The sequence below is a fragment of the Thunnus maccoyii genome, chromosome 5, assembly GCF_910596095.1.
Source record: "Thunnus maccoyii chromosome 5, fThuMac1.1, whole genome shotgun sequence".
Classification (NCBI taxonomy): domain Eukaryota; kingdom Metazoa; phylum Chordata; class Actinopteri; order Scombriformes; family Scombridae; genus Thunnus; species Thunnus maccoyii.
The window spans coordinates 1,842,691-1,855,763 of record NC_056537.1 but is presented as its reverse complement, the minus strand read 5'-3'; the positions used below and the strand labels follow the sequence as shown (position 1 = coordinate 1,855,763).

The following is a 13,073-nucleotide window of genomic DNA, read 5'->3' as shown; positions in this document are numbered from 1 at the left end:
TCCTCGCTGTAATCATTCCTCCTGTTCATACTGGATATTAAAAGATCCTTCAAATGTGCTTTCAATGGAAGTCCACACAGTCATTTAAAAGTTGATGTGACGCTTATATTCAGCTTCATCAGTCTGAGTTAGTCATATCAAGTGGATATCTGACACATTTACAGTCTTTTTAGCATCAAATTCCCTCTTTGTGTTTCCTCGGACAGTGTTTCCCTGTTGAGCTGCAGGTGGAAGTATAGTAACAAAAAGAGGAACTTTGGCACTAAAAAGACTGTAACGTTGAAAGATATCTACTTGATTTGACTCATTTGGACGCTGAAGATTCATATTACTTTGTCCTCCATCACTTCCATTGTAAGGTCATTATGAAGGGATCTTCTAATGGTCAGTATGAACAGGAGGAGTGATTACAGCAAGAAAAACAGGTTTCACTGTTCATTTGGGCTCCTGACTGTTGTTTTAAGACAGACCTGAATAATTGTGAACTCAAGGTCCACATACTGTTTTATTGTTTTCCAGATCTTTCAGTTGTCCTGCATATCACAGGCTTCATTTGCGTAGTTGTCATCATATTACCTAAGTATGGAAGTTCAAGCATGTGATAACAGGTGCAGAGTGTTTGGAAAGTTTTTACATCCATACTGGGGTAATAGTGCAGCCTTTTTTTAAAAAGGATAATTCAGCTTTAATCCAACTTGGGTCTTATTTTCATCGTTTTGTTCATCATTTCTATCAGTAATAATAACATTGTGCTCACCAAGATATTAGCTGAGATCTGAGAACATGGTAACATCACTAAAAAAAAGTGACGAGCAGTCAGACAATCAGGCAGACAAACTTATTGGGAAGAGAAACTGATGTTTACCCACACTGGTCGTTGGTTTACTGACACATTTATCCTTGACTGTCAGAAAGTGATCCCAGATCTCAGCAGTGGCGATGAAGTATTCAGATCCTTCACTTCAGTAAAAGTACCAATACAGCAATGTGAAAATACTCCATTACAAGTAAAAGTCCTGCATGAAAAATCCTACTACAGTAAAAGTACATAAGTATTATGAGCTTGATGTAGTTAAAGTATTGCAGTAAAAGTAGTGGTTTGGTCCCTCTGACTGATATATTATTATATATGACATCATTAGATTATTAATAGTGAAGCATCAGTGTTAGAGCAGCATGTTACTGTTGTAGCTGCTGGAGGTGGAGCTAGTTTACACTACTTTATATACAGTTAGCTAGTTTAGTCCAGTGGTTCCCAACCTAGGGGTGGGGCCCCTCCAAAGGGTCAGCAGATAAATCTGAGGGGTCGTGAGATGATTAATGGGAGAGGAAAGAAGAAAAAACAAAGTTCTGATACACAAATTTTCAAATTTCCAGTTTTTGGACTTTTTCTCTAATCTTTGATTTTTGCTGAAATATTGGATCATTTGAACATTTATTGAAATGAAAGCATGTGAGAAGTTTAGAGGGAAAAATCACTATTTGGTGGAGCTGTTAACAACTCATAGACATGTGAAATGTGACCCCGACTACACACTGCTTTTTGTAAGACGTCAAAAGCCAAAAAGGTTGGAAACCACTGGTTTCATCTTTAACAATGTGTTGTATTTTAAAAGCTTGTTATATTATCCATTGTGTCAAATCTTCATCTGAAAAGTAACTAAAGCTGTCAAATAAATGTAAAAGTACAATATTTCCCTCTGAAATGTAGTGGAGTGGAAGTATAACGTAGCATCACATGGAAATACTCAAGTAAAGTACAAGTACATCAAAACTGTACTTAACTACAGAACTTTAGGAAATGTAATTAGATACTTTCCACCTCTAGATCTTAGCTATTAACTTGGTGAGTAAAATGTTATTACTGATACTGAAACCAGAATTATCATGTAATCTTATTTTCTATGTGTACGCTGTTTATGTGATTTGGAGCGTCCCCTCTGCATCTCTGGTCCTGATTGGTGCAGGAGGACAAGCTTAACTTTTTCTCCGTCAGTCAATCTGTCTGTTGTTATTTTTTATTTCAATCTCAGGATTATTGTAAAAAGAAGTGTTTTATGATATTTATTTTAAATTGTACCACTGTTATAACTTAAAAAGAAGAGCTCAACTGAAGACTACGGTATATTAAAAAAAAAAGTTTCTTGTCACGGTGAAAGTTAATTTTTTCAGGGCCTTCTGCTGCTTAACAAGGATGCATAATTAATAAAATCAACTGTATGTGCTCACTTCCTCCTCACATTTTTTTTTCCAGTGTTAATCTAAAAATATGAAACAAGATATACTGATTGCCAAACAAATTTTTAAAAAATTACAATTTTTAAACAATGGAAGACCATTTCAGTCAGGAAAAGAAACAAATTGATGGAAACAGGATTGATTATTCAAACTAATTCAAAATTATTTTAATTTAAATTGAACTTCATAACTAGTAAAATTTGACTGACTATCATATACATTTGACTTTGTGTGTTAAATTGTAAAGTCAGAATTTGTTCTTACATTTTTATTTTTAATCATTCTGACTTATGTTTTTGGCAGAAAGGGGCTTCCATACCACACAGATCTTTGAAAGAAAAGTAAATAAATAATAATAATAATGAGATACAGGTATCTTTCTATTTGTTTTGGCAGCTTTTGTATTCACACTATGAGCAACTTTACATATAAAAATATAATATTTGGTTATAATTATGATAAAATACATCAATCTAAATGACAAAACGCAAGCATACAGCAAGTAAACAATAATATGATATACTATAATAAATGTAGTGTAGTGGAAGTATAAAGTAGCATTAAATGGAAATACTCAAATAAAGTACAAGTACCTCAAAATTGTACTTTAGTAAATGTACTTAGATACTTTCCACCACTGAGTACAACTTACATCAATGTCTTTCTGAGTTTCTGTAAATAATGATTAATTGGATAAAACCTGTGAAGCATTTTAAAAGATCTCTTTGACTTTGTTACTAAAAAAAACTCACGGGGAGATGGGGAGAACAGCTCAACAGCTTTTTTCTTTAGTTTTTTTTTAATTGAAACTTTATTTATCATTTTCTAAAAAGTACAGTTAGCATGTACATTAGCAAAATGTGAAACAAAAACATTAATGGGGTTTATGCTATGTTGTATTTTTAAATGCATTTCTTTACCCTTACTGGGTATAAACAATTTATATGGTAACAACAAGTTTTATTCCAATTAATATTCTCGATCAAGTGATTCCAAAAGAACTTTCCTCTTGGAGTGATCTGTCTTTGACTTTTTCAATATAATGCACTCCAGTACACCAGTACCACCCACTACGACCTCAATAATGAACATAAAGTAGAATTATCACCTTTCTGACAATGTCAATAAAAACTGAGACTATATAAGCTTCGTAAAAGTAGAGTTTATGGCAGAGCTGTTGCATTAGATTACACAGGTGTTCCTATTAAAGTGGCCAGTGAGTATAAGTGCACAAGTCACAACGAGCACACACAGCAAAATAACCTTGAGCATTCATTGCTGTTAACAAAAACATGAATTAAGTCTGTAAAGCAGAGTGGCTGCATATTAAGGCAACATAAATCAAACAAAAACTAGTGTTTCAGTTCAATTTAGCACTTAGTTCCTATGAGAATCAATGTAGAAAGCAACAGTATCTCAAGTCGTCCTTACATATAATCTGCAACCTCTCTTATCTGGGCTTCTTCCCACTCACTCCAGTCTCAACAAACAGGGAGAAAAGTCTGAGGGCATCTGGTGAGACTGGTGAAGAGACGTACAGCCAGACTAGGAGAGAACCATGACAATATGTTCATTATTGCATGTGGATTGTGGTTTAAGTTTATGCCCAAAATGGCTTTTCATTAAGTGGGACAGACCATGTGGAAAAGCTTAAAAAACAGCAACTTCTCCAGTTTTCCCCCCCCTTTATTTATAGGAAGCATCACTTACAGCATGTGTGACATTAATAAGAAAATAATTAGGCATCATAATGAAATAAATATAACATAAAGGACATTACCTCACTTTCAGTTTGTTGATACAGTTGACATGATAACAGGACAAAGGGTAAAAGTTATAATAATACATAAATAAAGAGAAAAAAATCACTTAACACAAAAGGTGGACAATTAAAAATTAGATTTCTGTAAACAATTCTCAACTGCAAGTGAACAATTCTTCTTGTTTATAAGTTGGATAGACTCAGAATACTTCGTAAATTCATTCTAACAGTTTGTCCAGTGTTCCCCGTTAGTTTACAGCAGCTGGTCATCACAGTGCGACAGACAGCAGGAGGCCGCTCCTCAGCTCTGGACGCTGATTGGTGGAGAGACTTCCGCACTGCACACAGACTCCCGAGGGGAGCGGCGGACGGGCGCTCGTTTTTTTATCCGAGCACGACTCTTACAGGCGGTCACATCCACGTAGCTCCGCCCGGCTGAACTCCAGGAACTCATCACATCGACTGTAACGTCCTTTCTGTTAAGTAAAAGTAACAAGTGTATGTCTTCAAACATTGCTCTTACATAAGCGTTCGTAGATCACCGACGCCGCCCGCACGGGGTTCACCGTACACTAAAACAAAGACACCTCTCTAACTCTCATCCTTTCTAGGATGACCGGAACGCTGGTGGTCTTACCTCCAGAATAAAAGACAAAATGGTACCAGCAGAATTTTAATGTGAGGACACTGGACATGCCCTTTGTAAACAGGAAGAGGACACAGCTGATTCTGTTTGTATACATAGATAAGATAAGATTAGGGCGGCAAGTAACAATTATTTTTACTATTGATTAATTTGTCAATTATTTTCTCGATTAATCAGTTAGTTAGTTGGTCTGTAAAATGTCAGAAAATGTTGAAAAATGTCAAAAAATGTCGATTGCTGTTTCCCAAAGCACAAGATGACATCATAAAATGTCTTTTTGACCACAAAGGTATTCAGTTTACTGTCATAGAGACTAAAGAAACCAGAAAATATTCACATTTAAGAAGCTGGAATCAGAGAAATTTGTACATTTATTTTTTTTTAAAAATGACTCAAAATGATTAATTGATTATCAAAATAGTTTCTGATTAATTTAATACTTGGCAACTGATTGATTAGTCAACTAATCGTTTATATCATGATATTGACACTATATCAACACTATATATATATATATATATATATATATATATATATATATATATATATGTATGTATAATGTGAAGCCCTATATATAGGCATAGTCAAATAAAATAAATACTAAATAAAAATGAAAAATGAAAGTGAGGAAAAATGAGAAATGCTGCAGCAAAAAAAGTGAAAGTAACAGTACAGTAATAGTAGTAAAATGATGACGTACATATTTGCAGGATGTAAATTTAAAACCATCAAAGAATGAAACAATCATCAGAAAGTCGAGTTTTACTTTGAAACTGAAGGCGGAAGTGGATTAGTTTTACCGAGTGCGACTGTGTGCGTACAGCTCATCTCACCTCTGCGTGACACTGCTGTCGGTGAACAGTCGCCACATTTCCTCTAGGAGCCGGCGCGGCGATCAGAAACTGGTCAGAAAGGTGGGTCCTCCACGTGCAGCCGATTATCGATCTGCGTGTCGATCATTAATATATGTGTTCAAGTATCCCGGAACTGAGACACGTGATCTCAGTGTAGGTTGAAGAGAGATACACAGAGAGAGTCAGCACGAGACTCCGTAAAGATTTTTACTGATTTTAAAAGTATCAGCTGAGCAAAGTCAAAGAACTTCATCACAAGTAAAAGTCCTGCACGTGAAATCCTACTGCAGTAAAAGTACATAAGTATTATGAGCTTGATGTAGTTAAAGTATTGCAGTAAAAGTACATAAGTATTATGAGCTTGATGTAGTTAAAGTATTGCAGTAAAAGTAGTGGTTTGGTCCCTCTGACTGATATATTATTATATATGACATCATTAGATTATTAATAGTGAAGCATCAGTGTTAGAGCAGCATGTTACTGTTGTAGCTGCTGGAGGTGGAGCTAGTTTACACTACTTTATATACAGTTAGCTAGTTTAGTCTATGGATGTATAAAGAGATGTGGATCCAGCGTGGAGGCGGGGCTCCCTTCATTCCTATGAAAGTTGCTCGGTGATGCATGAAGCCAAGGTTTAGCCCTCCGGCTAACATGAATGGGGATAAAACAATTCAATCGTGTGGCTCTTATAGACTTTTGAATGTGATCAGACTCGAGTGGATCAAATTCTGATCTGTTCTGAAAAACAGATTGATTCTGAGTCATTTCGCGTTGGGTTGAGATGCTCAAAAAAACGTATCTACTGATTTACAGACGTCTCTTTCACAATGTAAGTTTGTGGAAAAAAGTCTTTTTGGGGTCAGTGTGCATCACGTGACGTTGCAATTACACGGTTTGGCCGCTATGTTAATTTTTCTTCAAAGTCCGGCACTGTTCCTGTATCTGTTATAATCCATAGTTTAGTCCAGTGGTTCCCAACCATGGATGTATAATAAGAACTGGATACGGTGCCGCAACTCAGCCTTGCAGCCAGTTATTCCCAGTGGCCACTAGCGGTATTGCAGCGAAAAATCCCGCTGCGGCCCAAAAATAATTTTTCCGATAGACCACCATTGTAAAAGTGACGTCTGTAAAACTGTTGACAGGACGCCTCGAACTGCAAACAAGGTCAATTATGACTCTTTGATCCATGGAGGTTTTATACTGGTTTTAAAAATCTGTGACATCATCACAATATAAAGTCTATGTGCTGAGCGGGAACTTGTGGGCGGGGCCAGTGGGGGAAACACTACTGCACATATTCAGTTGGCTGCAAACCCTGTTACGTAAACACGGAAGCTAGAAACTTTTTTGGCGTATGCGGCAGGTGAGCGATTCTTATTGGACTGAATAGGCGCCATTTTCGGTCCAGTATCCAAGTTAAGTCAAGTCAGTTTTATTTATATGACGCCAAATCACATCAGAAGTTATCTCAGGGCACTTTTCACATAGAGCAGGTCTAGACTGTACTCTTTAATGGGAAGAAACCTCGAGCAGAACTGGGCTCTAGGTGGGCGGCCATTCACCGGTTGGGTTGAGAGAGAAAGGTGGAGGGAGAGGGGAGAGACATGGAGAGGCACAGCAACAACAATAATAACAATAACAACGATAATAATAATAGAAATATGACTAATAATAATAATAAAAGCAGGCGTGGGCTTCAAGCAGGACTAAGCAGCCGTTTAGCTTAGCTTAGCATAAAATCTGGAAACAGTCTGCCTCTGTCCAAAGGTAACAAAACCTGCTGACAGACGCTTCTGAAGCTCACTGATTAACATGATAGAACAACAGTTCATGGTGGGGTTTGTGCAGGAATATTTCTTGGCCTGGTGCTGGACTTCCTGGAGCAAAGAAGTAGTCCTCTGTATGTATGTTGATACAGGATAAGTTGAAGTAGTCGTGTGCACATCCGCAAAACGTCAGTGGGAAAGAAGCTGGATACAAAAATCAATTAAATTACGATACTCTTACAGTACAGACGCTTTGCTGCTTGCTCTCGGCTCTGTTTACTTTCTTTTCTCTGATAATCTTGTTTTTTTTCTGCTACAAATTATGAGCAGCAGCTCCTGGTTACTTCTAAATCACTGGGACTGTAATTTATGAAGGAGACAGTTGGTTGTTGCCATATATTCCAACACTTTTATGACATCCTCAGTACTACGTGAACGTGGCCACAAGCCTGAACTGCAATGACTGGAAACTAAAGCTAATTAGCAGCAAGAATTGCAGCGCTTGAAACCAAAATCACAACCGTCGATTCAAAGTGAACGGACTGTGTGGACCATTGACTGTATATAAATATGGACGACACGTCTCCACTTCCTGCCGCTATGCAAAACTGAAGCCAAAATATCTCCTTTCCGGGATTCCCCTCAGCCGTCCCGCTGTCTGACAGAGGTTTGACAGCGGCTGTCACAGCTGTCAATCAAGACGTCTCTTTTTTGTCTACTTTGACAGCTTGTTTAGAGTTAAACGTAGCTATCTACCACCTCTCTCTGCTGAAACTGTAAAAGATGTAAGAGGCATGTGCAGTAAGAACACCAAACATTCTGCTTTCCCAAGGATATCATCTCTGAAAGAATCCCAGATCTTGTGGCTGCACAACCAACTGTGAAAACCATCACAGTGCACATAGGGACCAATGATGTTGTGAAAGAACAGTCAGAAGTACTGAAACCAGACTTTATTGATCTGGTGAACACAGTCAACTCTCTGAACGCTGAGGTGTTCATCAGTGGGCTTCTACCACCAGTCAGAAGAGGAGTTTCAGCAGGTTGTTGGCACCGAACACCTGGCTTTCAGCCATCATCCATTCAGTGCACTTTATTGACTATTTCAACTTTTTCTGGTGACCACTGACATCTTTTTAAGGTAGATGGACTTTGCTTTAACAAGTCAGGAGTAAAATTGTTCATCGCTAACCTATTTAACTTCCTGCGTCACCCATCTGTTCCCTCTGCCAAGAACAAGAGACAAGAGGTACCAAAACTAGAAGAAGACATAACACAACATGTCAGAAACCTTGATCCCCCCTCCTGAAGAGAGACATTAGATCCTCACTCACCAACTACCATCCCAAACACCATCCAGGTCACCAGTCACCCACCCGATATATCTTATTCCTCTGTACTGTAGACCCCCGTTGTTGTCCAAAAACTATTAAAAACATGTCAATGAGCCACACCGCTGCACTGGGTGACATGTTCCTTCATCCTGAAGAGAACAGTTACTTTAGTTTGATTAGAAATGACTCCAAAGATGAATAACAGCGTCAAGTTTTCACTCTCTGGATAGTATTGCCATGTCAGGAAGAGGCCTGCTCTGCTAGCTTATTGTGCTACGTATCACAAAGTCTTGACTTTGTACTAAAATTTACAGAAACTTACAATGTCTGTGTCAGAGTCTGATCAATACGACAAACGTGAAAAAATGGCGATTGTTTACTGTAAAGAGAACCGTGTCCTTGCCCATCAAATCTGGCTAATTTACTGGAAACAGTAAACCGATTCTGCAAATTTATGATTTCAACATCCATCTTAGTCATCCACAGCAGATTTAGATTTAGTGTGCAGGTACTCTTTGTACTGCAATGTATGTTGATACAAACATGAAAGAAAATCAATAAAAATATCAGCTCTACTTCTTCCGTTGTTGTCTGTCCCACAGTTGCAGCTTAAGAAACGGGTCACATAGTTTTATATTTATATTGTGCAACAAACTGACTATAAATAGACTTTTTGAGGATTCTTCAGAACAAGTACTGTTAAAGGTTCTGTAATGTAAATATAATGGTAACACATGAGAGACACAAACAAAGGCCAGACCTGCTGTTGCTTTTTTATTGACATGTGTTTGAAATGGTTTGTAAAATACAAAGAACTTTCCACCAAAAACTCAGTGAGGTTCCTAAAAGTTCAGGTTATGGGAAGAACAGGATTACATGTTGCTGAGTACACATGTAAACCTTCGTCCTGCTCCACGTCATGTTGGTCTTCTGTGTGCTCAGCAGTATCCGTATGTTGTGTCGTAGTGTTACTGCAGTTCTGTCTCGTCAGAGATTTTTTGCTCTGTCAAAACCACCTGCTTATCAGCAGCTCTCTCCCAGCAGCAAACTTAACTTGACCTCTGACCTCTCAATCGTACGATCCTGTGACTTCCAAGTTGTATTCCTTCACTATTCTGTCAGAAGATCAAACATACAAATACTTGTAAATAAGGTTTGAAGTAACACTCAGTTCCCATTTAAATATTTGCAATCTTTTTTTTATAACTGTGTTTCACACCCTGAATGTCAAGAGTCATATCTTTGATAAACATTGTGGTCAGCAGTCTGTGGCTCCATGTCTTTGTCCCGAGCAGGGCGGTGAAGTCATGTTCCGACTCCTCAGTCGTCAAGGTAAGAGGACGCCGAGTTGCCTCTCAGGCCAGCGGCGCCATGAACACCACAAGGCCGTCGTGGCCATCCGCCGCGAAGACATCAACCCCTGGGAGAGGAGGGCGCCACTGGCCCCGCGCCACGTCAAAGAACTCACCAACGCCGGCGTCAAAGTCCTGGTCCAACCATCCAACCGCAGAGCGATCCACGAGAAGGTAAGGCAGCTTAATCTGCAAAGACTGTTGAAGTGTGAGTTCTCCTGCCAGCCGTTTAACTCAGCGTTTGTTTTTGGTTTTTAGTATTACATGAAAGCAGGAGCCGTCATTCAGGAGGACATTTCAGAGGCTTCTCTGATTATCGGGGTGAAGAGGATGCCGGAGGAGAAGGTCATTCCTAAGAAGACGTATGCCTTCTTCTCCCACACCATCAAGGCTCAGGAGGCCAACATGGGCCTTCTGGAGGACCTGCTGAAGAAGGTGAGAGAGCTCGAAAGAGCTTAAAAAAACACAGGTGATGGTTGTTAAAGTTCCCGGTGTTTCCTCCGTAGACTCCACTTCACTCAAGCTGCCCGTCAGACCCACTGCTTCTTCCCACTTTAACTTGAATAACAAACCGGGGCTCAGTGCTCTGGTTGGATCCTCATGGAGAACCGGGGCTAACGTTAGCTGGGAGGCTAGCTGGCTGTACTTCCTCTGGCCATGCTGCGGCTAACGCTCTGCTAGCCTCTCAGCTAACGTTAGCGCCAGCTCTCCATGTGGATCCAACTGGAGCACTTAGTACAATCTATGCTTGCATGCATAATAGTCTCCTCAGCCATCTGGAAAAAAACATGTGCATATATCGGCATCGGCAATTGGCCACAATGAGTTGGAAATATCGGCATATCGGATATCGGCAAAAAATCCAATATTGTGCATCCCTACAGCTAATCATTGCAGCTCTATTTCTGTGTATTTGACCTTCCCTCATCAAAACTCCTCAAAAACTATAATAAAGTTGCTTTTGTGTTCTCAGGAGGTTCGTCTGATCGACTATGAGAAGATGGTGGATGCTAACGGCTTCCGGATCGTAGCGTTTGGTCAGTGGGCCGGTGTGGCAGGTATGATGTAAAAGCTTTTGTAATGTGCCTCAGCTGATCAGTCCTCTCTGTGGACTGTTGTGAAAGTGTATCACAGCAGATGTTGTGAAACTACTGTAACAGTAAGGATATCTGATTATAGACGCACTCGACCAACCAGCAGAGATGTATTTTCTGTTTAAACATGTCTGTTTGACGTATGAATCAACTGAACCTTCGTCACTCGATCAGTTGACCCTGAAGAGCTGTTGAGTCAGACTTGTGTCAACATGACAACCTGCTGCTGCATCACGATCAATGTCTTTTCTTGCTCTGATCAATTTTTTACATGTTTTTTTTTAAAAAGAAAATCACAATACAAGTGTGCTCAGAAACATTTGTTCTCTGCTGCCTCAAAGCCCTCAAAAGTCAAGAAAAAGGTCAACAGCAACGTTTCTTTCCCGCCATAAATCAGATCATCAGCTCATATTGTGATCAGATGTCACACAAGTTTAAAGGTCACCTGACTTCCTGTTGTTGTCCTCATAAAAAGCTGCAGACCAGCTCTTTATCTGGAAAGAAAAATATGTATAACTCATACAGCATATATCACAGAATGGAGAAAAGACTTATTGATCCCAGATCACTAGTTTATACCAGGCAGAGATGAGGTCAAAGGTTATAACATATGCATCTGTTACACCAGCTTATATATGAGGATAAAGTGTTTACTTTAACTCAGCTCGGCTCCTCTTGTACAGAGAGCCGAAGTGATGACATCACTTCCTGTCAAGCGTCTGTTCCACTAGCTTCTGTGACTGATGACTCATTTCTGATCCATCAGTTCACCTTCATTCATACAAACAGCAAACAGAAGATGTGTGATTTTATACTCTCAGGATGCACAGATTTGGTTGTTCTAAGTGAAAAAAGTTAATTAGATTAATAATGTTTGAACCTTTTTAAAAGTGACAGACTTTTGTTCTCTCTGTGTGGTTCTTACACCAGTTTTTTGCACACGTTCACACACATAAACTGTCACGAATATCACGAACCACACTGTTTGATGATTGGCTCCTGATCTCTGTCGCTCCTACAGACTAATATTATCTAATATTTATCTGCCTCTCAGTGGGAAACAGTTTGGAGATCCACTTTAGGAAATGTGCCAAACAAACATTAATATGGTCTGTTTTTCAGTCTCATTGTTTAAGGCCATGAACTTAAAATGAACTTTTTAAAACATTTTAAATGTGATCCTGCTGTAGTAAAGATTATATTTACATACGTCCAGATATACTTTGATAAATGTTGGTAAAAGTACAAATGTGTTTTGTGTTACTCTGATTAATTCACGTCAAAGTAATATTTAATCAGAATTAACTGACTCTAATTGTTTTTTTTTGTAGGAATGATAAACATTTTGCACGGACTGGGTCTGCGCTATCTGGCTTTAGGGCATCACACTCCCTTCATGGTAAGAGAACTCAGTCTTCATCAGTTTCAACCAAAAACAAAACAACTTTCTCCTCAAACTGTAAAGAATAATAAATAGTTTCTTTTAGTTTATCATTCTGTATTTATTCATACACTTGTCTAATCTTGTTGGCTGTGAAGAAACAAATATATTTATATGTTTATCTGATATGAGACCTAGTTCCTCTTCCTCATGTGATTCTTATCCCGTCACTTTCTGTCTCTCCGCCGCTCGCAGCACATCGGCATGGCTCACAACTACAGGAATGTCAGCCAGGCCATCCAGGCAGTGAGGGATTGTGGGTATGAGATCTCCATGGGGCTCATGCCCAAATCCATCGGCCCCGTGACATTTTGTTTCACCGGAACCGGCAACGTCTCCAAGGTAACGTCAGCGTTAAACTCACAATACAAGCTTGTTTCTGCAGATTCCTTCAGCTACATGAAAAAAACGCCAAAACAGGTCATTCTCCTCCTACTGGGCATGTGCAGAGGACAGATGAGCAAGTGAAGAAGAAACTGTGTACTATTACCACAACGGCTTCCTTTATTGCGAGCAGATTACAACAGTTTAAGGAAAAGCTGAGTTTTCGGGGCAGAAAAACACAGTTGTAGTCTGGACAGAA

General features: G+C 39.1%; 1 protein-coding gene and 1 long non-coding RNA gene across 3 annotated transcripts in view; one reads left to right on the top strand and one right to left on the bottom strand.

Annotated features, from left to right (window-relative positions):
- Positions 1-3,393: 3,393 nt before the first annotated feature.
- LOC121896834 lies at positions 3,394-5,564 on the bottom strand. Its single transcript, XR_006096122.1, has 3 exons — positions 5,480-5,564; positions 4,019-4,476; positions 3,394-3,783 (listed from the first exon to the last, which is right to left on the bottom strand). It is a non-coding gene; the product is annotated as an uncharacterized LOC121896834 (long non-coding RNA).
- Positions 5,440-13,073, top strand: part of aass (aminoadipate-semialdehyde synthase) — a 32,016-nt gene continuing 24,382 nt past the window's right edge. The window contains exons 1-6 of one of the 2 annotated variants that reach the window (XM_042410775.1): positions 5,440-5,559; positions 9,893-10,129; positions 10,214-10,390; positions 10,929-11,013; positions 12,381-12,448; positions 12,686-12,832. In XM_042410775.1, coding sequence (XP_042266709.1) covers positions 9,911-10,129; positions 10,214-10,390; positions 10,929-11,013; positions 12,381-12,448; positions 12,686-12,832 — 696 coding nt within the window. In that variant the 5' untranslated portion in view covers positions 5,440-5,559; positions 9,893-9,910. Of the gene's footprint in view, positions 5,561-9,892; positions 10,130-10,213; positions 10,391-10,928; positions 11,014-12,380; positions 12,449-12,685; positions 12,833-13,073 lie in introns of both variants that reach the window. The other variant, XM_042410774.1, reaches the window with a different exon arrangement.